This window comes from Balaenoptera ricei, chromosome 13 (assembly GCF_028023285.1).
Source record: "Balaenoptera ricei isolate mBalRic1 chromosome 13, mBalRic1.hap2, whole genome shotgun sequence".
Taxonomy (NCBI): Eukaryota; Metazoa; Chordata; class Mammalia; order Artiodactyla; family Balaenopteridae; genus Balaenoptera; species Balaenoptera ricei.
This window is the reverse complement of record NC_082651.1, coordinates 67,838,270-67,864,967: the sequence shown is the minus strand read 5'-3', so window position 1 is coordinate 67,864,967 and position 26,698 is coordinate 67,838,270. Positions and strand designations below refer to the sequence as shown.

General features: G+C 38.7%; 1 protein-coding gene across 5 annotated transcripts in view; it reads left to right on the top strand.

Annotated features, from left to right (window-relative positions):
• The window catches only part of MTA3 (metastasis associated 1 family member 3), a 166,281-nt gene that overhangs the window by 25,862 nt on the left and 113,721 nt on the right, over window positions 1–26,698 (top strand). For all 5 annotated transcript variants that reach the window (XR_009506601.1, XM_059943496.1, XM_059943492.1 and 2 more), the window contains exon 4: window positions 19,317–19,443. Coding sequence is in view for 4 of the 5 variants with exons in the window: in XM_059943496.1 (XP_059799479.1) it covers window positions 19,317–19,443 (127 nt within the window). In the remaining variant the exon portion in view is untranslated. The remainder of the gene's footprint in view (window positions 1–19,316; window positions 19,444–26,698) is intronic.

The window sequence follows — 26,698 nt, the reverse complement described above, 5'->3', positions numbered from 1 at the left end:
AAGTGTCTATTCCCTCCCACCCTTACCAATATAGTTTACTATCAGGCTTTTGATCTTTACTTAACCTAATAGGTAAAAAATGATACCTTGGTATAGTTTTATTTTACATTTCTTATGAAAATGTGGCTTTCTTATAAAAGCCACTTTTGTTTCCTTTTCTGTGAACTGTTTATATCATTTGCCTTTTTTATATTGAGTAACTTCTGCTAAGTTAATGTGTAGTGGAAAAAATCTTCAGTTAACTCAATAAATATGGTTTTGTTTGTTTGTTTTTTTGGAATCCAAGCTATCTTTATTTTTGAACTACATTTATGTTTTGCTTTGCCCTTATCTAAATTTTTTTCACAAAGTGTCTGTGGGTGGTGAACTTTCTAAATCTTACCATCATACTTAATGCTAGTTTGTCTCTTTATAGAATTCTAGGTTCAAAATAGTTTCCTCTCAGAACTTTGAAACAATTAACTCCATTGTCTTCTGGAATCCAGTGTTGTTGATAACAACTCTGATGTCAATATAATTCTTATTCTTGATGTCAATATAATTCTTATTCTTGTAATTCTTCTTATTCTTAACATGTTTTTCCCTCTGGAAAAACACAGCTTTAGAATTGGCATTCTGAAATCTTGCCAGAATATGCCATGCCAGAATATGTCTGCATGTTGCACTTACTTCAGTAAACCATTCTATGTGTTTTTGGTGAATATGTTGGAATGAGGGAGGACCTGTAATTTGTTTTCAGCTCAGGGATGTTTTCTTCTAGGATTTCTGTTTCTTTGTTGTCCCTCTGTTGTCTCTCTTTCTGGAATTCCTAGTAACAAAAGTTGTGACTTCTGTTAACTGATCTAATTCTTTTCATTTCTTAGGCCTTTTATGTAGCTTACTGGAAGAATTCTTTGATTTAATACTCCAGCTCACTTATTTGATCAACAGCTGTATCTATTCTGGATTCATTCAGCTCAGTTGTTGAAACTGTAATACTTCCAAGAGTAATACTAAAGAGAGAAGGGGAAACACAAACAACAACAGAAAGTTACCCTGGTATTTGAAGAACCTTTTTTTGTGCTTTGACCACAAATTTTATTAGTAGGGATAAGGCTAAACATATTTGATTTCTAGATATCTGTTGTGTATTCTTCTGAACTTTGACATTATGAGAACATAGCCCAGAGATCTGTTGTATCTTAGTCTATAAAGTATTTAGGTGCATAGACCTCAGCCTTTCTCTCTCTCTCTATTTTATTTTTAACATTTTATTTATTTTATTTTCTGGCTGCACTGCACAGCATGTGGGATCTTAGTTCCCCATCCAGGGAGCAAACCCACGCCCCTTGCAGTGGAAGCGTGGAGTTTTAACCACTAGACCGCCAGGAAAGTCCCAACACTTTCCTTTTTTTGAATCCAGGTCCAAATGTGGCTAATCTGAGGCACTGAGCCCTAACTCTGCCCCTGGAGAAACTTCTCAGTCTTTTCCAGGCAGCTACTACCAGTTGATTGGAGTTGGCACAAAGATCTATTTTCTGTCACTGCATTAAAAGTAATAAACATTCATTTATAAGGACATTTTTCTCTTGCTATTTTATAATGTTTTTATTTTTGTGAATGACATTTTACAATTAGTAGTTATGGCAAGTTTGTGTCTCATTAACCAGATTATTATCAACTGTAAATATTACAGAGGTTTATTATTTGGCAAGTTAATTATGTTTTATGATACACATTTTCTTATTGATCTGTTACTTTGAATGTTAATGATTGCTATTATCTTTTTAAACAAAGCAAGTACTGTATTACTACTTTAAAACTGATGTCACATTGCTTTTTGATTATTTAAATGAGGCATTCCAATAATTAGATATTCTTAAGCTTCTTTAAAGGCTTTGTGTTAGCTTTACTTAATTTGTGGGATGGAACAATATAGACTTCATGTTTTATATTTTCATATGACTGGTTGAATGAATATCATTTTTGTAGTCAGAGTAGCTTATCTAAAATTTTCCACAGGTTATCATTAAAAAAATCTTTCCATTGAAGTATAGTATAGATATTGAATTCTGTAGCTTCCTACTACTACCTCTGTTTCTACTAGTGCTTTTACCTTTACATATTGTCTTTATTTAGAATAGCCCAAAGTATGTTATCATTAGCATTTCAAACTCTAGAATTTTAAATCTGGAAGGACCCTATACATAATCTGTTTAAACTCTCTGTTTTATAGCTGAGTTCTTTTTTTTTTTTTTTTTAAATAAGTGATTTTTTTTTTTTAAATCTGTGTTCAGCTCTATTGTTTTTTTTTTAATTTATTTTTATTTATTTATTTATTTATTTATTTATTTATTTATGGCTGTGTTGGGTCTTCGTTTCTGCGCGAGGGCTTTCTCCAGTTGCGGCAAGTGGGGGCCACTCTTCATCGCGGTGCACGGGCCTCTCACTATCGTGGCTTCTCTTGTTGCAGAGCACAGGCTCCAGACGCGCAGGCTCAGCAATTGTGGCTCACGGGCCTAGTCGCTCCGCGGCATGTGGGATCCTCCCAGACCAGGGCTCGAATCCGTGTCCCCTGCATTGGCAGGCAGATTCTCAACCACTGCGCCACCAGGGAAGCCCAGGAGGCATCTTTGATGGCCCCCTCCATCACCCGTTTGTCATCTTCACCTGGAGGACTTCCAGGGGCCATATTCCTTCCCTGGAGATCCAAGCAGGCACCCATAGCATAACTCACACTCTAGGCCTACAGTCCAGATGTTCAGATGTTCTCTGACCCTTTCCCCTATTATCTTCAGTTTCTTTGTCCAAGATGTGAGAAAGGGGCTCCTTACTTTTATTCTATGTGTTTACTGCACGTATAGGATAAAAAGTCATAAAAATTTTAGGCACTGAAAAGGGCCTTACTTGTTCATTTTCCATTTTTCTTAGCAGCCAGTTGTGGTTGTCTTCAAGTCTAGAGGACACAGGTAGGAAAAGAAGATCATAACTTGTGTCAAAATTGCCTCCGTATTAGAGAATGGATATAAATCATTATTTTTTAAAACGGACTTACAAATCCAGGAAGCATTAATAAATGTACATTTTTTTACAGTGTTTTATTTGATTTTAATTTTGTGCAGTCTTTTAAATTTTTTAAAAATTTTGCTGAAGCATAGTTGATTTACAGTGTTGTGTTAGTTTCTGGCGTACAGCAAAATGATTGTTATACATATATATGTAATATTCTTTTTCACATTCTTTTCCATTATGGTTTATTACAGGATGTTGAATGTAGTTCTAATTTTGTACAGTCTTTAAGCTTAATTAAGATATCTTTGCTCTGTTGGTTGTAAATCAGTATTATTTTATCTGGCCTTTTGTTCACAGACTTTGCTTTTCAGTAAATGTGATAATAACCTATATTGTATATCAAAAGAGATTTTAACACTTTCAACCCATCAATACTTTATCTTTGAGAAGGAAGGAAAACTAACAATTTTTAAAAATTATTTATTTATTTATTTATTTTTGGCTGCGTTGGGTCTTGGTTGCTGCGCGCGGGCTTTCTCTGGTTGTGGTGAGCAGGGGCCACTCTTCGCTTTGGTGCATGGGCCTCTCATTGTGGTGGCTTCTCCTGTTGTGGAGCACAGGCTCTAGGTGTACAGGCTTCACTAGTTGTGGCACATGGGCTCAGTAGTTGTGACGCACAGGCTTAGTTGCTCCGCGGCATGTGGGACCTTCCTGCACCAGGGATCGAACCCATATCCCCTGCATTGGCAGGTGGATTCTCAACCACTGCGCCACCAGGGAAGCCCCCAATTTTTTAATACATTTTAAAAAATTAATAATTAATTAATTTGGCTGCGTTGGGCCTTAGTTGCTGCTCATGGGATATTCATTGCGACATGGGATCTTTCGTTACAGCGCACGGGCTCTTCATTGTGGCACGCAGGTTTCTCTAGTTGCAGTGTGTGGGCTTCTCTGTAGTGTGGCACGTGGGCTCCAGAGCACACAGGCTCGTAGTTGCAGTGCACAGGCTCTCTAGTTGTGGTGTGCGGGCTCAGCAGTTGTGACATGTGGGCTCTCCAGTTATGGCGTGCAGGCTTAGTTGCTCCACGGCATGTGGGATCTTAGTTCTCTGACCAGGGTTCGAACCCACATCCCCTGCGTTGGAAGGTGGATTCTTAACCACTGGACCACAAGGGAAGTCCTGAAAACTAACAATTTTGAACTCTGTGTTTCAGATGGTACACTAGACACATATTCATTTTGTTCTTTTAATCATCACTACTAGAATTTGTTAGTTTAGGTTGTTATTAGCTCTATTTCTACAGTGGCCCAAAGAGAATTCAGTAACTTACCAAAAGTCATAGCAACATTTAGTGGAATTAGAATATGAGCTCTTCCACCGCCGGTGAGGGCCTGTGCTATGCTGAGTACTCGCCACCCCCGACCAAGCGGTTGGACGCCGACATTGACCGGGGACTGGCAAGGAGTTCGATAGCTGTGGGGCTGGGTATTGCAGCTCTTGGATTTGCAGGTTGCTACACATTTCAAATCTGGAAACTTCTAGGACAAGTAATCACAGAAACTGCCAAGAAGATTTCAACTCCTATAATTAAACTCAGGGTCAAAAGAACTGCAAGTGGAGACCTTCAAGATGGCGGAAGAGTAAGACGTGTAGATCACCTTCCTCCTCACAAATACATCAAAAATACATCTACATGTGGAACAACTCATACAGAATACCTACTGAACGCTGGCAGAAGACCTCAGACTTCCCAAAAGGCAAGAAACTCTCCCCGTACCTGGCCGTGTGGCTCACAGGATGTTGGTGCTCTGGCTGGGTGTCAGGCCTGAGCCTCTGAGGTGGGAGAGCCGAGTTCAGGACATTGGTCCACCAGAGACCTCCCGGCTCCACATAATATCAATCGGCGAGAGGTCTCGCAGAGATCTCTGTCTCAATGCTAAGACCCAACTCCACTCAATGACCAGCAAGCTCCAGTTCTGGACACCCCATGCCAAACAACTAGCAAGATAGGAACACAACCCCACCCATTAGCAGAGAGGCTGCCTAAAATCATAATAAGTTCACAGACACCCCAAAACACACCACCGGACGCGGTCCTGCCCACTAGAAAGACAAGATCCAGCCTCATCCACCAGAATATAGGCACCAGTCCCCTCCACCAGGAAGCCTACACGACCCACTGAACCAACCGTACCTACTGGGGGCAGACACCAAAAACAATGGGAACTATAAACCTGCAGCCTGCGAAAAGGAAGACCCCAAACACAGTAAATTAAGCAAAATCAGAAGACAGAGAAATACACAGCAGATGAAGGAGCAAGGTAAAAACCCACCAGACCAAACAAATGCAGAGGAAATAGTCTACCCGAAAAAGAATTCAGAGTAATGATAGTAAAGGTGATCCAAAATCTTGGAAATAGAATGGAGAAAATACAAGAAACGTCTAACAAGGACCTAGAAGAACTAAAGAGCAAACAATGATGAACAACACAATAAATGAAATAAAAATTCTGTAGAAGGAACCAATAGCAGAATAGCTGAGGCAGAAGAACGGGTAAGTGACCTGGAAGATAAAATAGTGGAAATAACTACTGTGGAGCAGAATAAAGAAAAAAGAATGAACAGAATTGAGGACAGTCTCAGAGACTTCTGGGACAACATTAAACGCACCAGCATTTGAATTATATGGGTCCCAGAAGAAGAGAAAAAGAAAGGGACTGAGAAAATATTTGAAGAGATTATAGTTGAAAACTTCCCTAATATGGGAAAGGAAATAGTTAATCAAGTCCAGGAAGTGCAGAGTGTCCCAGGCAGGATAAGTCCAAGGAGAAACACGCCAAGACTCATATTAATCAAACTATCAAAAATTAAATACAAAGAAAAAAGACTGAAAGCAGCAAGAGAAGAGCAACAAATAACATACAAGGGAATCCCCATAAGGTTAACAGCTGATCTTTCAGCAGAAACTCTGCAAGCCAGAAGGGAGTGGCAGGACATATTAAGGTGATGAAAGGGAAGAACCTACAACCAAGATTACTCTACCCAGCAAGGATCTCATTCAGATTTGACAGAGAAATTAAAACCTTTACAGACAAGCAAAAGCTAAGAGAATTCAGCACCACCAAACCAGCTGTACAACAAATGCTATAAAGGAACTTCTCTAGGCAGGAAACACAAGAGAAGGAAAAGACCTACAATAACAAACCCAAAACAATTAAGAAAATGGTAATAGGAACATACATATTGATAATTACCTTAAATGTAAATGGATTAAATGCTCCCACCAAAATACACAGACTGGCTGAATGGATACAAAAACAAGACCCATCTATATGCTGTCTGCAAGAGACCCACTTCAGACCTAGGGACGCCTACAGACTGGAAGTGAGGGGATGGAAAAAGATATTCCATGCAAATGGAAATCAACAGAAAGCTGGAGTAGCAATTCTCATATCAGACAAAATAGACTTTAAAATAAAGACTATTACAAGAGATAAAGAAGGACACTACATAATGATCAAGGGACCAATCCAAGAAGAAGATATAACAATTATAAATATTTATGCACCCAACATAGGACCACCTCAATACATAAGGCAAATGCTAACAACCATAAAAGGGGAAATCGACAGTAACACCATCATAGTAGGGGACTTTATAAGTTTACTTATTTTTTATTTTTATTTTTGGCTGCGTTGGGTCTTTGTAGCTGTGCGCGGGCTTTCTCTGGTTGTGGTGAGCGGAGGCTACTCTTCGTTGCGGTGCGCGGGCTTCTCATTGCGGTGGCTTCTCTTATCACAGAGCACAGGCTCTAGGTGTGCGGGCTTCAGTAGTTGTGCCTCACGGGCTCCAGAGCGCAGGCTCAGTAGTTGTGGCGCATGGGTGCAGTTGCTCCGTGGCATGTGGGACCTTCCCGAACCAGGGCGTGAACCCGTGTCTGCTGCATTGGTAGGTGGCTTCTGAATCACTGCGCCACCAGGGAAGTCCCGGCAGGTGGATTCTTAACCGCTGCGCCACCAGGGAAGTCCTACAATAGTCTTTAAAGCTGCATGAATATTTTCACATTGTGGGGATTTGTGAGTCTTTGTGTGGCAAGGCTATAAAAATAGCTGGTTAGCCCAACTTGCTTTATATTTAAGAGTATTGGTAATTCATGAGGGTGAAACTGCAATTCCTGAGAGGAATTAATTTCAACCTGGTAGAAAATTATTGAAGGTTAGGGTGTTAGAAAGACATCTCTTGTGATAATAAATAAAAGATTTTATTTCCTGTTTTTTTAATAATTGTTTTTGCCTTTAAGGTGTAATATGGTTGACTCCTTTGTTGCGTTTTCATAGTTCAAGGAGCAAATCCATTTTTTCTTTTGTTGAGGTTGTTTTCAGGTTACTCAGTCCTCTACAGTTGGAGAAATATTTTCCATATTCTTCCCTATTTAAAAAGACTTTTTAAAAGCTTGCTCAGGGTTGTATATCTTTTCATATAAATTACTATAAACAGGACAGCAAAGGATGACAGAATTAAATGAAATTTTTAGAAATTATGAAGCTCATTAGTGTAAGGCTCTCAGGAGTGAAGATACTGCAGAAAATGTGTGTAAGAAATGTAGTTGTAATCCTGTATTCTGTGATTCATTCTTATTTCTGTTTTGTCCATGCTAGACTATAAATTTTCTGACCCTTGGTTTCCTGAGTGTTTCAAGCTTTGAAAAAGATGATATCCTATAGTATGAGGTGACCCATGTTTCTTATATTGGTAATTCATATATCACATAATTCACAACTTTAAATAGCATGTACTGTTGTAGAATTATTTTAGATTATTTAGTAGTTTACAGGAAAAAAGTAGAAAAATGCTTCAGTTACTGTGTAGCAAATACATTTTCATGAATTTATCTGTCTTTTCTTAGTGTAATGATTAGATCAGAGCGCATGTACAATTTTTAAGATTTTTAATAAGTGTTCCTAAAGAGTCTTCCAGAAAGTATGAATCATTTTACTTTCATACTTTGCTATCATTTAGTCTTCTATATTTTCCTGTAGAAGTTTTATATTTAACATTTAAGTTATGACCCATTTTTAGTTACTCTTTGTGTTATGGTACAAGGTGTCCATGCTAAGTTCCTTTGGGGGGTGCATGCATATTCAGTTGCTCCAGCACTGTTTGTTGAAAAGACTATCCTTTCTCCATTGCATTGCTTTGGTGCCTTTGTCAAATCAGTTGGTCATATATGTGTGGCTCTATTCTGGCCTTTCTGTTCTGTTCCATTGATCCACTTGTTGCTCTTTTCACCATCAACACACTTTGGATTATTTTAGCTTTCTAATACTTCTTGAAATCAAATAATGTTAGCCCTCCAACTTTGATTTCTCTTTGTTAGAGTTGTTTTGGCTATTCTAGATCTTATGCATTTTTATATAAATTTTAGAATCAGCTTGTCAGTTTTTACAAAAAGTCTGCTGGGATTTTGATTGGGATTGCATTAAATCCGTTGATCAATTTGGGGGAGAATTGACATCTTCACAATACTGAGTCTTCTAATCCTTGAACACATGGGTCACTGGTTTCTTCCTTTTTATTGTTGAGTAGTATCCCTTTGTGTGGATGTATCACAATTTGTCTACTCATCTGTTGATGGATATTTCAGTTGTTTGCAGTTTTTAGCTATTACAGACAAAGTTGCTTTGAACAGTTGGTGCAGGTCTTTGTACAGACATACATTTCTTCTTGGTTTGTACTGGCGTGGCCTTATCATATGGTCTGGATATTTTTAGCCTTTTAGGAAACTGCAACTGTTTGCCAAAGTGATTGTACCATTTTACATTCTAATCTGCAGTGTAGGGGAGTTCTGGTTTCCGCACATCATTGCCAACACTTCATAAGGTAAGTCTTTTTAATTTTAGGCCTCCTAATAGGTATGTAGCAGTTATTGTAAATTTTACCTTCTTGTGTCCTGGGTATTTTTATGCTATTGTAAATCTTCCTGAGCCTTGTTCTGTGATGCACTTAGGTTACTTGGAAACAGTTTGGTCTTTTTGGTTGTTGCATTTATGACTTAATGTACATTTGTTTGTTAAGTGGGTACAGAGCAGTCAGTGCTCAGTCTAGGGCTTTAATTGTTCCCCATTACTTAGGCAAGACCTTTCTGTGTACTCTACCCAATACACCGTGAATTATGAGTTTTACCAGTGTGGTTGTTTGCAAACAAGCACTGTTCATGGCCCCGTGTGAGCAGTGGGCACTGTTCCCGCTGATTCTTTCCCTGTTTTATGGCAGTTTCCTCACATGCATTCACTGATGGGTGCTGTGCTCGAGGATCACCATCTGTGATCTCCAGGTTTTCTCACGCTGGTACTCTGGTACTCTTATCTTTTGAACCCTAGTTGCCTTGGTCTCCCTGGTCTCTCACCTTCGTCTCCTCACCTCTGGGAGTCTGCCAGGCTCTGCCTCAGTTTCCCCTCCTTCACTGTTGCCTGGAAACTTTGCCACGGCAATAAGTAAGGGCCAGTGTTAGGGCTCACCTTGTTTGTTTTCTGTCTCTCAGGGATCACTGTTCTTCATTGCCTGATGTGCCCGTGGCCTGATGCTTCATGTATTTTTTTCTGCTTTTAAACTTATTTATTACATTTTGATTTTGGGGGGTAAATTTGTAAAAACCAAAATTTGTAAATTTTGGTTGTTTCATACGGGAGGGTAGATCTGATCCTTATTACATTGTCTAGAAGGAGAAATTCTAATCCTTTTAAAAAATATCTAAAAATCAAGGTATAAAATACAGTGTAATAGGTAAAGTGTGCAGGTCAAGAGATTTTCACAGATGTATACATTTCTATTACTACCACTCAGATTAAGATAGAAAAACTTTCTAATACCTCAGCAGATTCCTTTGTGCCCATTAGTACCCTCTTCCTCCCCCCTCCCCAGATAACCACTGCTCTGATGTCTACTACCACCTGTTAGTTTTGCCTGGTTTCTGACTTCATCTCAGTGGAGTACCTATAGTATTTACCCTTTTGCCTGACTTTTTTCACTCAGCACCGTGTCTGTGGGATCCGTCTATGTTATTGCTTGTATCACTTATTCTTTTTTCTGGCCCAGCAGTATTTATTCTCCTGTTGATGGACATTCAAATGGTTTCCAGTTTGGGCTCCTGTGAATAAAACTGCTGAGAACATTCTTTTGGTATACGTAAGCTCTCATTCCTCTTGGATAAATACGAAGGATTGGGAAATGTTGGTTTATGGGGTGGGTATAAATATACTTCAGTAGAATATTGCAAACAGGTTTCCACAGTGGTTGACCAATTTTCACTTCCTCTGTCAATTTATGTGAATTCTAGTTGGGCTATATTCTTTGCTTTTAAAAATATATTTATTTATTTTATTTGTTTATTCGGCTGCGTTGGGTCCTAGTTGCAGCACACAGGATCTTTTGTTGTGGCGCATGGGCTTAGTTGCCCTGCGGCATGTGGGATCCTAGTTTCCCGGCCAGGGCTCGAACCCAGGTCCCCTGCATTGGAAGGCGGATTCTCAACCACTGGACCACCAGGGAAGTCTCGGGCTATATTCTTTTCTTTAAAATAAATTTATTTATTTATTTACTTTGGCGGTGTTGGGTCTTCGTTGCTGCGCGCGGGCTTTCTCTAGTTGTGGAGAGCGGGGGCCGCTCTTTTTTTTCCCCCTGGGAATGGGGTGTAGTTGTGGGGGAAGTAGGTAAAACATATGGCAGGGCAGATCATTAGAAGATTTATAAACCATGAGACTCTTTATTAATCAAAGCAAGAGAAATGAGTTGCACTGTGGGAAAATGCTGGCTGCTGTGTCTGTAATGAATGGGAGAAGGGTGGTGGTCTTGTGGTGCCGGAAAATTTGGTTGCTTGTAAATCGTTTTGTTTCTTAAGTTTTAAAATTGATAGCAAATGGAAAAATGCATGGTGGCATGTTAAGGCTGCATAAAATTCCAGATGGACTTTGAATATATTATAAGATTGGGCAGCCTTTGCCAGATGCAGTGTTCTTTGAATAAATAAATGTAAAGCAGAAATAGCTTAAATTTCTGATGGGATCCTAACTTGCTATATAACAACTTATGAGTCATTGTATCTCACAATGTGAAGATAAAATTTCTGTGACAGGTTTCTTAAACCCAATAAAGTAAGAAAAACCTTGCTTTAGCCAGTTCTTGTTTTTCTTTTCAAGTTAGACTTTGAGTTAATATTTCTTTTGCATAAGTCAGTTTTTCCTGAATATCTTTCAGGGTGTCTGTGGTGAAAATTTTCTTGATAATATTAAGCTGTCATTTAATTGTCTTTCTGATTCTCTCAGGAGTATATAGCAGAGTTTTTCCAGGCTGTATGACATGTGATGACTTCATCACTCATGATAATGCATTGTGTGCTTGTGATTTCCAGTATTTTCAAAATTTATTTGTTTTAATTTCTAACACAATATTGGTAGATGTGTTACCAATGTAAACAAAACTTCTTTGAAATCCTTGGTAGAATTGAAGAATATAAGGGGTCCTGAGACTAAAAAGCTTGAGAGTTGCTGGCATAGGTGTTCTGCCATAAAAATGTTTTAAAATTAGTGCTTTATAATAAGGATTCTTAACTGAGGCTTACCTGGTGTGACTGTACCCTAGAATTTTTAAATCAGTATTTCCAGGGGTGGGGTCTGGATATCTGTTTTTGGTTGTTTATAAAAAGTGAAAGCAAATTTTTAATTTGTTTTAATTTTAACATGATTTGCTTTCTTAATTAGGAACCGTTGTGTTAGGATATAAGATTTGTTTTCCAAATGTAAAAGAAAATTATATGAATTCATTAAAAAATAGTAATAGCAGTTTTTAAAATTTAGCACTGTGTTAGGCACTGTGCTAAGCAAATTATGTGCATTATCTTAATTCTCACAATAACCTTATAAGGGAGAAATTATGTCCACATTTTACAGATGACGAAACTGAGGATTACAGAGAGTAAATAATTTTGTCCCCAACCAGGAAGGGGTGGAACTAGACTTTGATTTCAAGTGTGACTCTGAAGCCTGGTATCCCATCCACCCTGTGTTAGATCTGGGAAGAATTGTGGAAAGCACTGGGATGAGATGTGACAGAGCCCTTGAACAGTAACCTTTTGATGGTTACTCTTTGCGGTGTTTTATGTCATAACTCTTGAGAGTCTGTCCTCGCAGCAGCTGATTTGAGTGTTACTGATAAATTTTACCTGGTCTGCTGTGAACATTTCTTTTTTTTTTTTTTTTTTTAAAGACATGCGTAGTTGTTGTTGTTTTTTTTAAAAAATTAATTTATTATTTATTTTTGGCTGTGTTGGGTCTTCGTTTCTGTGCGAGGGCTTTCTCCAGTTGGGGCGAGCGGGGGCCACTCTTCATCGCGGTGCGTGGGTCTCTCACTATCGCGGCCTCTCTTGTTGCAGAGCACAGGCTCCAGACGCGCAGGCTCAGTAGTTGTGGCTCATGGGCCTAGTTGCTCCGCGGCATGTGGGATCTTCCCAGACCAGGGCTCAAACCCGTGTCCCCTGCATTGGCAGGCAGATTCTCAACCACTGTGCCACCAGGGAAGCCCTGAACATTTCTTGAGGTTCCATCTCTTTTACCCCATGAGAAAATCAGCATTGATACAAAGATAAATGACCCATCTTTGTTCTCAAGGGACTCTGAATCAGATGACTGTTGCACAAAGCATACTGTGACAAGTAAGTACCTTAAGCTTATGTGGGTGCTGCTTTATAGCAAAGAGGAGGGGACGCCTCCACCTGGAGGTTGGTGAAAGTCTCATGGATTAGGTACCAGAACCTCAGAGACTCCTTTCAACTTTACATGTGATCTTCTTACTTCTATTAACTTTTCATCCACTCCAGTATTCTCCCTGTTTTATCTCATGCATTTCTTTATAGAAGCAGTCAACTCTTGGTGCTTACCTGTTTTTGATCTCCCAAAATGGGCCACTTTTCTATTTTGTTCCCTTCCTTATTTAATCTTCAAACCCAAAATTTAGTTGTGTATTTATAATTACGTATATTTATTTGTATATATTTCGGAAATTAATGTTATACAGAATGCTAGTTGAAATTAATATTTGGGCAAGATGATGCAAAGATATGGAGAGAAGGAAGACATAGGTAAATAAATGATTATCGGGACTTCCCTGGTGGTGCAGTGGTTAAGAATCCGCCTGCCAATGCAGGGGACACGGGTTTGAGCCCTGGTCTGGGAAGATCCCACATGCTGCGGAGCAGCTGAGCCCGTGTGCCACAACTACTGAGCCTGCGCTCTAGAGCCTGCGAGCCACAACTACTGAGCCCACGTGCCACAACTACTGAAGCCTGTGCGCCTAGAGCCCGTGCTCCGCAACAAGAGAAGCCACTGCAGTGAGAAGCCCGCACACTGCAATGAAAGAGTAGCCCCCGCTCGCCACAACTAGAGAAAGCCCACGCACAGCAACGAAGACCCAACACAGCCAAAAAATAAATAAATAAATAAAAATGATCAACTATGTTGGTTGTCTCATTAAGGAAAAAGCCAGTTTAACGTGGATTAAAGTTTAGTTACAGTTTTCCTTCTCTTGAGTCCTATTCACTTTTTATTTATTTATTTATTTATTTATTTATTTTGGCTGTGTTGGGTCTTCGTTTCTGTGCGAGGGCTTCCTCTAGTTGCGGCAAGCGGGGGCCACTCTTCATCGCGGTGCGCGAGTCTCTCACTATCGCGGCCTCTCTTGTTGCGGAGCACAGGCTCCAGACGCGCAGGCTCAGTAATTGTGGCTCACGGGCCTAGTTGCTCCACGGCATGTGGGATCTTCCCAGACCAGGGCTGGAACCCGTGTCCCCTGCATTGGCAGGCAGATTCTCAACCACTGCGCCACCAGGGAAGCCCCAGAGTACCTTTTTACGCACAAAAATTTTAATACTAATTCTAATTTACCTGTTTTTTCTTTGATTGCTTGTGATTTATTTAGGGTGCCATAGTGAAGAAACTATTGCCTAGTCTAAGGTCATGAAGATTTACACTTGTGTTTTATTCTAAGTGTTTTATAAAAGTTTTAGGTCTTACGTTTAGGTCTTTGATCCATTTTGAATTAATTTTTGTATGTGGTGTGAGGGTCCAGCTTTATTCATTGTATATGGATGTCCAGTTGTTCTCAGCACCATTTGTAGAAAAGACTATTCATTCCCCCAGTGAATTGTCTTGGCATCCTTATCCAAAATCATTTAACATAAATGTACGGGCTTATTTCTGGACTCCCAGTTATATTCTAATTAATCTATGCCTATCCTTTTGCCAGTACCACAGTCTTAGTTGTTGTAGCTTTGAAGAATGCTTTGAAATCTGGAAGTCTGAGTACTCTTTTTTTTTCTTTTTTTTTTTTTTTAAGTGTGAGTACTCTTAAATTTGTTCTTTTTCAAATTATTTTGGCTATTCTGGGTTGCTTACATGTCCATATGAATTTTAGGATTAGTTTGCTAATTTTTGCGAAAAAGACAGTTGGAATTTTGGTAGGGGTTGCATTGAATCTGTTGATCAATTTAGGCAGTACTGCCATCTTAACAATATTAAATCTTCCAATCTGTGAACATAGTTTTCCCATTTACTTAAGTCTTCTTTAATTTCTTTTTTTTTAAATTTTATTTTATTAAAAATTATTTTTATTTTTGGTGGTGTTGGGTCTTTGTTGCTGCACGCGGGCTTTCTCTACTTGCGACGAGAGGGGGCTACTCATTGTGGTGGCTTTCTTGTTGTGGAGCACGGGCTCTAGGTGTGCGGGCTTCAGTAGTTTTGGCGTGAGGGCTCTAGAGCGCAGGCTCAGTAGTTGCGGCGCACGGGCTTAGCTGCTCCGCGGCATGTAGGATCTTCCCCGACCAGGGCTTGAACCTGTGCCCCTGCATTGGCAGGCCGATTCTTAACCACTGTGCCACCAGGGAAGCCCCGTGATTTTTGATGATAGTTCTATTCTTTTAAATTTTTCATTGTCTAAATGCCAGTTTTTGCCATTGTGGTTAATGTTTTTAGGATGTTAATGGCATGGGAATCATTTCTTGTTCAGAAGCCAATAGAAATTTATACAAATATGTAAATGAAATTTAACTTGTAAATTTGAAAAAATGAGTTTCAGCTGCTGTTTCGGTGATTTCTGTGTTTGGTTAGATTGAACTTGAGAGATTTTATTCCTTTTCACCCAGTATCAAGAGAATGTACAAGAAAATAAGATTTGCTGTTGTTACCATTATTTTTAGAGCTTGTTGCTGTTTTAGCTCTATAGGGTACACGTTAGAATTCAGTTAGCTGTGTTCTATGGAACAACAATTTATCAAATCCTAATTAGGTAAAGAGTATAATTTTCTATGTGATATTTGCTGGTGCTAATAGTGCCAATGCAGCAATAACTTCATTGATTTCCACTGGTGAGATGTTATTAGACTTGCAAGTAAATGGCTCTTTTAGTGCTTCATTTCTCTTTGAGTAGTTCATTATAAAGAACAATCAAAGAATTTTAAATCACATTATTCTGTTTTTGAGTTAGGTGGGTCTTTTTCTAAATCAGTTTCTAATTTTTACACGTTCATTTTCAATTCAGAGTTTTAAAAGTTTGAAGGTAGAAAAGATTTGATACTTAGCCTATTAATTGCCCTCATACAACTCAGAAGAACTACAACTAGGGGGTCACATATGATAAAATCTCTTGTGGTCCTGGGTCCGTACGTAAGAAATTTATAAGAAAGAATTGTGAGGAACAGAAATGTGTTGCTGTGTGCGTGTGTGTGTGTGTGTGTGTGTGTGTGTGTGTGTGTGTGTTTTGTCACTGTCCAAAAATTAAGGCTCTGAGGCCTAACCTTGGGCTTTACTTCCTGTGTGAGAATCCAGTCACCCTCCTCCCTGACTCTGAGTTCTTAATACTCCTGCTATTCCCGTAGCTACACAGTCTGTTCTGGTCTGGTCCAGGTAAGGCTGCAGAGGATCTGTGAGCCTCTACAGGTATTATATTTTAAAATTTTTATATCTAAAATTATTTGGAATTATATCTGTAAATGACATCTAATAATTTTTTTCTTTAAAAAGAATATTAAATACAGCATTAAAAAAAAAAATCTCAGGCAAAACTTTGTCTCCCCTTTCCATCCTTTTCTTCCAACCCTGTTTCCCAGAGGCAAACGCTTTGAATTATTTCTTCTTAGTAGCAACTTTTTTGCTCACTGATTGCCTCCAGCACCTTGATTAGTGCCTGTTTTTGGTGCCTAATACAGTTGACCCTTGAGCAATGCAGGGGTTAGGGACACCAACCCCCTGCACAGTTGAAAATCTTCATAAAACTTTTGACTCCCCTCAAAACTTAACTGATAGCCTACTGTTGACTGGAAGCCTTATGCGTAACATAAACAGTTGATTAACACATATTTTGTACGTCATACAGAATATATACTGTATTCTTAAAGTAAGCCAGAGAAAAGAAAATGTTAGGAAAATCACAAGGAAGAGAAAATACACTTACAGTACTATGCTGTATTTATTGATACCATAAGTTTGTTATCTGATTATAAGATGAATCGTCTGTCAGTACCTACATCAGTATTGTCTTATACAGTACAAAACACTGTAGATGTTATGTGTGTTACTAACACTAGACATCAAAAAGGAAAAAAAAAATGTGAAAAAGAAGTTCATGTTTATTTACAGGTATAGTGATCCATGCATTGATAATGAAGAATCAGCAATATGATTTTTTTTATTAAAATTTATTTATTTATTTATTTATTTATTTATTTATTTTCGGCTGTGTTGGGTCTTTGTTGTTGCACGCGGGCGTTCTCTAGTTGCGGTGAGTAGGGGCTACTCTGCATTGTGGTGCGCGGGCTTCTCATTGCGGTGGCTACTCTTGTTGTGGAGCACGGGCTCTAGGCGCGCGGGCTTCAGTAGTTGTGGCACGTGGGCTCAGTAGTGTGGCTCGCAGGCTCTAGAGCACAGGCTCAGTAGTTGTGGCACACGGGCTCAGTTGCTCCGCGGCATGTGGGATGTTCTAGGACCAGGGCTTGAACCCGTGTCCCCTGCATTGGCACGCGGATTCTTAACCACTGCGCCACCAAGGAAGCCCAGCAATATGATTCTTTATGGTAGCCTAGTGTAATTGATATGATTGCTTCACAGTAGCCTAGCCTATATGATAATGAATGAATCATTTAAAAATTTTTATGGCATAGAGTGTTACAGTTATATTCATAATACACTATTGGAAACATTGATACAATTAAAAAAAAAAACCCACCTACCTGTGATAATATGCTGATAAGCAGTTTTTCCAGTTACTAGAGAGAGAGGCAATATAATATAGTGAATGGTAATTAATTCTTTGAAAGGAAAGTTATGAAACAGTAAGAAAACTAACACAGTAGTTTTTATTAAATATCATTCACCTTATGCCTATATAAGGATAGACTAGGATCCACATGTTTTATGAATTCATGACATACCTTTTTTTTTTAATAAACATTTAAGTGAAAAATCCCTTTTTAAAAAAATTTATTTTATTTATTTATTTTTGGCTGCGTTGGGTCTTCGTTGCTGCGCGTGGGCTTTCTCTAGTTGTGGCAAGCGGGGGCTACTCTTTCTTGCGGTGCGCGGGCTTCTCATTGTGGAGGCTTCTCTTGTTGCAGAGCATGGGCTTTAGGCACGCGGGCTTGAGTAGTTGTAGCTCACGGGCACTAGAGCACAGGCTCAGTAGTTGTGGTGCACAGGCTTAGTTGCTCCGCGGCATGTGGGATCTTCCCGGACCAGAGATTGAACCCGTGTCCCCTGCATTGGCAGGTGGATTCTTAACCACTGTGCCACCAGGGAAGTCCCAACATACCTTTTCCTTAATTTTTTTGATATTTCTAAGCTACATGGTTCATCTGTGAATTTTTTGTCTTTTTTTTTTTTTTTTGGCCGCGTAGCATGTGGGATCTCATTTCCCTGAGCAGAGTTCGAACCTGCGCCCCCTCCATTGGAAGCACAGAGTCTTAACTACTGGACTGGCAGGGAAGTCCGCATTTGTGAATTTTTTCAAATTGTTGCAAACCTCCAAAAAATTTTCCAGTGTACTGTATTTATTGAAAAAGATACACATATAAGTGGACCCGTGCAGTTCAAACTCACATTGTTCAAGGGTGAACTGTAAATCTTGGTTGAATGAATGCAAGAAGTTTGTCCTTACTCTCTTTTCAGACTTGATAGTTTACTATGCAATTCTAGGTTGAATGCCATTTTTCCTCTTGGATGGCATTGCTGTGCTGTCTTAGTACACAGTGTTGCTGTTCATCTGTGATTCCACTCGGATTCTGGTTTCTTTGCTTGTGCCTACACTTCTTTCCTGTAAATGGTTGCAATCTTCTCATGCTGTCACTTAAAAAAAAAAGTTAAGTATGACAGGAATTCAATCGGGACACTCAGTCTCACTGGACACTTAGTAAGGGGAAATTTTCTTGAATCATCTCTTTGATAGGTCTTCCCTCATGCCCCCCCACCCCCAAACAAACAAACAAAGAGGTAAAAGAATCTGTTTTCTCTATTCTTTCTGGAACTTTTGTTAGTGGGATGTTGGACCTCATGCATTCTTCTTTAATATTTTAATCTTCTGGTTTTCAGTTATCTCTTTAATTTCTAGGAGATTTCATTTGCATTATCCTCTAATCCTTCTATTAGTTTTTTATTTGTGTTATCAAATTTGAAATGTATTATACTATTTGTTTCTGATTGTACTCTTTTTAACTGGAGTGTTCTGGGATTAAGTTATTGTGTTATAGACAGACTTTCAACCCCTTCCTCCTGCTTTTTTGCTCTCACCCTACTTTCTTTCTCATAATACTTGGTAGCTTCAAGGGATAAGTCAGTACATGCCCTGTGCCCGCCTTCTCCGTGGCATCCCTCTCTGTATGCACATAGATTGTCACTTCCTTCTCTTGACTACGTGTGTACTTTTCCTTTTTTTTTAAATCTACTTTCCATCTTTTTTTGTTGTTGTTGAAAATCTTTCTTCCATTGTTGCTTCATTTTTTATTGTCATTGAAATGTTAATACATTTTCATTGATATTTTGGTGTAGTTTCATGGGGGAAGAGGAGATAGATGCGTATGTTCCATCTGCCATCTTAAAATTGGAGTTCTTCCTTTGAGGCCTGGCTAACTTAATTTTATGGTTGTAATTCAAATGACAAGTTAAATGTGTAAATTTAAAATCAATTCGTTTGAAAAAAATATTGAATGAAAGGCTGATTCAATCCATCTTAATAACCAAATAGGTAATGTACTTTGTAATAATGCATTTTTTGAATTTTATTTGTGTAGAAGAAATTGAGGAAGAATCAGAAACAACAATTGAGGCTGACCTGACCGATAAACAGAAACATCAGTTGAAACATAGGGAGCTCTTTTTGTCACGCCAGTACGAATCTCTGCCTGCAACACATATCAGGTAAGAACTTTTTAGAATTTGATCTGAAGTACTCAGTAATATTGTGACAATTGGGAAAAACAAACAAACAAACTAAAACAACCTTTTTGAAGCATTTTCCAAACTCTCCCCAACAATCTTGCTCAAATTAGTTCACTAAAGGCTTCATTATGTAATCTTATCTTGGAAATTTATAGTGTATATTAGCATTTTAAAGCCCTGCAAATGTTCTACAGTAAAGTAACCATGTTAGCTTTGTTTTAATCCAGACTTTTCCAATTTATTTAAGTATGTATTAGCATCTTGCAGAACAGTGTCCAGCAGATAGCATTTTGGGAAATGCTGGTCTTCTCCAGATTCCTAGAAAATAATATAGTCATTGGAGTCCAAGAACTAGAACCCAAGATCTGGTTCCCAGGCACTTGTCTCTTGACCTTGTAGGATACAAAGCTTTTGATTGATTGATTTATTTTTGAGGTCCTCTGGGATGAAAACTTTATATTCTTTATTACTCACTCACTTGCATCTGATCTTTGCAATGATGGGATGTAAAAGTGAAATCCAGTCCCTGGTTTGTAGCTTTGGGAGAATGGTGGTGGTCTTTTTGATCCGGTAGTGGTAAGATTTAAGCATAGATTCAATTGAGCTCTTTCTGAGTGCTGTCTGTAATAGGTGCATTTTGGAGGTATAACAAAATGTTTGAACTCAAAAACTTCAGAAGGAGTTGGCATTTACTCAGCCTTCGAGAGATTGGGGGGCATGTTTCAGGTAAAGGGAACAGGTAAGCATGGGTGTGTGCAGGGAACAGCCTGTGTCCAGGATGCAGTGTTTTTGTCCCCTAACGTTAAAGGAATTCCTTCAACTGTTGTTCACAGTCTTTACTTCTTTTATTCAACTCTTCACTAGTTATTATTGTCTTAAAAACTGTTTATATGTGGAAATAAAACATATTAACTGTTTATTTTTTAAAAATTGGCCCCTCTTCTTTAGCCCTGAATGTCGGTATTGTATCTAAGTCTGTCTTTTTTGGGCTCAGACATGTTTGGAGACTTCCTGAAGCTCCAGTTTGGTCTTTGTAACACAAACACACATGCCCCAACTCCCCAGACCTTTGTGTATTCTTATACTTCTCTTTTCAGAAATGGACACAGAGATCTTCTAAGGCAGGAAGTGTATCACAAAGATACCAGAATCCCCTTTCTCCAAATCTTTTCAGAGATAACTTGATCCTCCTCAGTAGTTAACATCATATCATTGCTTTATTTAGGTTTTTTAGGGGACACTGTGTTTATTTTGTATTTATTTTTTGTTTCAGAATTGCCTTTAGTAGTATAAAATTGAAAGTAAATGTCCATTAGTAGGGAATTGGTTAAATGAATTATGATACAACAACTACAACAGAATATTAGATTTCTGTTGTTATAGAAAAATTCTATTGTATATTGATAACTAGAAAATAATCAAATTCAGGAAAGTATGTAAAAATGGGGACACTGTGTTTAGATTGGCTAGAGTTAGTATGTTCTGTGTGACTTAGGTCCTGTGTTAGAAAAGATAATCAGGCCAGATAATGTGGGAATAGTATTCAACCTAAAAATAGGGGTATTTCAAGAAATAGGAAAGTAAGTTAATTTTTGCTCAGAGAGATGAAACATGCAAACATATTTTGTAATTGTTTTAAAGATATAGGTAACTAATAAATGCTGAAGAGCCATATGCATTTATCACTTAATTGGAAGAAGCTAGAATATAAAGATTCATTTTAAGCTCAAGAAGTTATGTGGCCAGTCATAAGACTCTTGCCAGAACAAGAATCTGACAAATGGTTTTAAAAATGTATCCAAAACACGCAAGTATATTTTTAATTTACCCTCCTGATAGCTTGGAATCTGTTTATAAGTAATGTTGGTTTCCTTTAACAGATTGCTTGGAATGGAAAAACTAGTGAAGTATTTTTCATGTGTCATAAGGACTGAGAGAATATATTGAAATGTAATTATCAAGACACCCCTTTGTTGAACATAGAAATTATATAGAATATACGATCATTCAGTCATGTTGAACACATTTCCTGAGTATATTCTCAATTAGGGAGCTTGCTAACTGCTTGATAAATAAGACAGCGTTCCCCAGCTTGTAAACTTAAGGAGTTTACCTGGTGGCAATTCTTTTGAATTACGAGGAAGAGATATAGACATTTGAAGCATTTGTTTTTTTAATTTTTTTGTTCTCCAAGTTGAGAGGGAGTAGTGTGGAGCCATATTTTCTCATTTATGGCTCTCATTTTCAAACAGCTGAATGGATTTAGGGGCAGTCTCCAGCCAAAGCACAAAGCTGTGCTAACCAGCCCTCATGCTGATGTAGCACAAGTGCACGTTGGCGTGATCTTGACATTTTGCTAATGTTGAAGTCATGCCCTATTTATCTGTGCTTTAACAGGAGAAAATTACTGAAGTCCCATTGTTCTTTGGCAGCAAAGAGGGGTAATTTGATGAATACTGGTTTTTTATTCTTAGGGGCATTTTTTATTTATTTAATTTATGGCTGTGTTGGGTCTTCGTTTCTGTGCGAGGACTTTCTCTAGTTGCGGTAAGTGGGGGCCACTCTTCATCGCGGTGCGCGGGCCTCTCACTGTCGCAGCTTCTCTTGTTGCGGAGCACAGGCTCCAGACGCACAGGCTCCAGACGCGCAGGCTCAGTAATTGTGGCTCACGGTCCTAGTTGCTCCGCGGCATGTGGGAATCTTCCCAGACCAGGGCTCGAACCCGTGTCCCCTGCATTGGCAGGCAGATTCTCAACCACTGCGCCACCAGGGAAGCCCTTAGGGGCGTTATTAAGTGCCCAGAATTTCCTTGGTGCTGTATGGAACAGAGGAGAAAACCTGACTGAGGCATTCCTGAGGTCCTTTGTAGTTTGTGAGCTATAATACTAACTGGGTGCTACAAGCTTCCCAAAGTGGCAGGGAGGCAACTCTTCCTTCCTTCTGATTTCATTGGAAGAGAATGAATAGGACCAGGACTTTTCTGGGTAGAGTTAGTGATTCACCTCTCTCTTGTTGAGGATTTGTTTGATCTGTCTTGTTAGGATAGATAGGATTTGAACATGAGAATTCCTTTGGAACACTTTTTGGGGTGAAGGGGAGAGACAGCATGCTTCTTGCACAGTGCCTTAGGTCATTAATAATAGATTATATGCTGCGTGGGATATAAAGCACTATAAAATTTATTGTTATGCCAGCTGCTAGACCTGTCACTGTGTGTGTGTGTGTGTGTGTGTGTGTGTGTGTGTGTGTGTGTGTGTAGAATACTGTGTTCAGTTATATAGAGCCCATGTTTATTGAACTTGGCTTTTAAAAATTCTAACATTTATTGAACCTTTATGATAGGTGTTATTTCAATTGCTTTACATGTATTTTATTTGATCTTCCCAATGACTTTGTAATGTAGGTCCTGTTATTATCCTCATTTTACAGATGAGGAAACTGAAACACAAAAAGGTTAAATAACTTTTCAGTCTCACGGCTTTTAAATGGCAGATTCAGATCTTGAACTCAGATCATGTGGCTGCAAATATACAATATTATGATATATACATGACTCTAAGTGTTAAAAAACATCAGAGACAGAAAGACAGCTATTTAGAAGCTTGTTGAATAGATAGGCTCTTTGATTTTCTATTTTTTTCACATAATTTTTCTATTTACTCAAGTCAAATGGGCAGAACTAAATTAAAAACTGAGTCAAGCATACAAACTATACTATTTTACAGTGTTAGAGATATAAATAGCGACTGGGAACTGCCTACTTGATTGGGTGCTTAAGTTTATGGATGTGTCTTATGTATGGTCCAATGCCATTTTTCCTTCATCTTGAACACACAAAGCTTGGCTTTTTAAAAGCTGCTAGTTACAGCATTGTATGTGTAGTGATTAATACCTCTTCCCTGCCTCTGGTGTAGCTAGTTAGTCGTATTTAAACAGAGCCCATCTTTTCCTGCTTGCCAACCTTGGGATCTGGATTACAGCCTTGGAAGTTATGCTTCATTGTGTCTTAAAAGCATTTCCTTAGGTACCTCTTGATTAGTGGCCTCAATGTGTCCTATATAGTAAGGGCTTTTGGACTGGATGATTTGATCTCCAAGTCTTGTTGCAAGGAGTGAGTGGTGATAGAGAAACTATTATATCCATGTCGTTAGACCTGGCCCTTGCACAGAGCATCACTGGTGAGCGTCCTGTCTACCTCATTATTTCACCTCAAGAAAGTCCAAAGAAGCTCTTCCAGAACCTAAATTTAGTGTCAGTAGTAGAATAGGTCTTGAAGACCTAGGTGCACATAGTGTTCAAGCAGTCTCTTAATGGCAGTATGCTTCAGAGAAAGCCTTACGTTCTTTTCCTCTTAAACAGTTTTTAGGTTAGGATTCCAGGGTATGAACATCATCATCACCATAATCACCATTATTGCTTCATAGAAGACTGGCTGCAACCACAGTTTGTCGTGAACTTTTCTTGGTTTAAGTGATGCCATGTTGCTTCTACATTGTCTCCTGCCCTCCAAAATGAGGAGCTTTCTTAATTCAGTTGAAAAAGTATCTTTAGTGGCTGTTAGAAATCTTGGGTTTCATGTATAATTTCATAGGTTCCTCATATGTATAATTTTTAGATTCTTCAAGTCAGACATCATCTTAGAGTGTGAGATTCTAGAAGCTCCTTAGTATGTCCTGTTTCTCCTTTTTCCTGCCTGCTGTGGAGCACAGTACTCAATGGCCAGTTAGACTTTGAAGCTTGCATAGTTTCCATTTTTAAAATTTTTGTTTGTTAAGGAAATAAAAGTCATCAACAGATAGTAAAATAATCTCCTCTCAATTACTGCTGACCTTAAATGAAGTTTTAGATTGTGTGCCTTTCTCTTTTCATGAAAATTAAAGATTGATACATGGAATCACAGGTTGCTTAGGACTCTGAGGGAGAGTGACTCAGAGTCAACATCAGGCGTTTACATGGAAGGCTAAGCAGAGGATAGGAAATCTGTTTTCTGTACATATTATTTGTCACCAAACAAAATGAATTTATAAACCATATATAGCAACCATGAGAAAGGGAGAAACGGAAAAGTTTCTAGCCAACAAGAGGTATTTGGGGGATGGAATACTGAAGTTCTTGTCTTAACACTCAGTGTTGATGAGGGTGGGGAAATAGATAACTCTTCTATATTCGAATGTTAATATAATCAGAGAAATCAAACTTTAATGTGTGAATATCCTTTGACCCAGCAATTCCACTTTTTGATTTTATCTAACAGAGGTTCTCATGTAAGTGTGTAGAAATATATATACTGATATGTTTATTGCAGAATTGTTTTGTTTTATTTTTTTAGTTAAAGATCGTTTTGCAAATAAATGAGGTCATTTTCATTCCTAAATATGAGTCAGCATCACAAATGTAAGTAGGAACTTGGTATTTGATAGATTTCAGGATTGCACTACTATCAGAAAATGCAAGCAACTTTCATATTTATGCTTTTCTGTATTTCTACTTTGTCTGAAATGAAAACACATTAGATATATAATGGAAAAAGTATTATTTAAAAGTTTGTACATTTAGACATTAGAGAGGGAAAATGCCGTTTTGCATCCATTTTAATCCCCTGCCTTGCGTGACAACCTGGCTGGTTTTGATGAAGACGGAATAGATGGGAATCTACTAAAAACTAAACTCCTCTTTATTCTCCCTTCCCCAGTAGTAGTAAAGTACAATAGAAACATTAGCTACTGTTACCATTTGATAGCAGACCTGTTTCTAATTTAGGGGTACATTTTCCAAATGTTTTTGTTGCAAAATGCTGTTTCCTTCAAGAATTATTCTGTCAGTTTATATTCCCACCACAGTATATTATGAATATGCCCATTTTGCTGTTTCCTCAACATCACTGCATATTAAAATTTAAAAGTAAACTTTTATTGTTTATTTTATGATAATGGAAGAATTATAATTTATTGTTGAAATGGGAAAAACACACAAAAAAGACACACACACCCCTGTAATCCCTCCACCCAGCAGCACTGACATTTTGGTGTGTCTTCAGTGCATTTTCATTCCTAATCTTATGTGCATTCTTTGGATTTGGGCTGCACATTGTTGGAGTTTACTCAGAATGGCAGAGGAGCTACATTCCTTGTGTGCAGCTTCCTCTCGTTAAGCAGTGCTTATTCTTCAGTGCTGCTATTGTCATCTTTGCTCTTTCTAGGTTGGTTGGTTTGTTTTTAAATATGTGAGAAATTTGGTAGGAAAATGAATGATGGAACAGCAGGAGGAGGGGAGGAGGACAGTTAAATAAAGGCTGGAAAAATTCCATTCTTGAGACATTAATAGACATGCCTGATAGGTTTGATATATATGAAGGAGCAGAATGAATCTAGAGTAAGAATACTTTGGGGAACTCCCTGGCAGTCCAGTGGTTAGGACTCGATGGTTTCACTGCGGGGGGACGGGGTGGGGGAGGGGGACGGCACAGGACTTAAGATCCCGCAAGCTGCAAAAAACAAACAAACAAACCAAAAACCAAAAAAAGAATACTTTGTTACTCAGAAAGAGTGCTCATTCAAAAACCAATCCAAGTGTCACGATCTTATAATGGGCAGAGATTTCTTAATTAAGATCATGAAGGTATTCTTCTATGTTTTCTTGAAGTTTCCACCTTTTCTATTTAGGTCTGTTTTATGCGTATGGTGTGAAGAGAGGTCAGTTAGAAAATTAAGTTTAAAAAGGTACTATTTACAGTATCATCAAACAATATCAAACACCTAGGAATAAATCTAAAGAAAGACGTCTAGGGCTTCACTGGTGGCGCAGTGGTTAAGAATCCGCCTGCCAACACAGGGGACACGGGTTCGAGCCCTGGTCCGGGAAGATCCCATATGCTGCGGAGCAACTAAGCCCATGCGCCACAACTACTGAGCCTGCACTCTAGAGCCCGCGAGCCACAACTACTGAGCCCACGCACCACAGCTACTGAAGCCCACGCGCCTAGAGCCCATGCTTCGCAACAAGAGAAGCCACTGCAGTGAGAAGCCAGTGCACCTCACCAAAGAGTAGCCCCCGCTCGCCACAACTAGAGAATGCCCGTGCGCAGCAACAAAGACCCAACGCAGCCAAAAATAAGATAAAAATAAATTTAAAAAAATAAAAGATGTCTAAAAAAAGGGAAAGATGTGTAAAAACTCCACACAGAAATTACAGAGTATTGCTAAAGGAATTAAAGATTAAGTAAATAAATGACAAT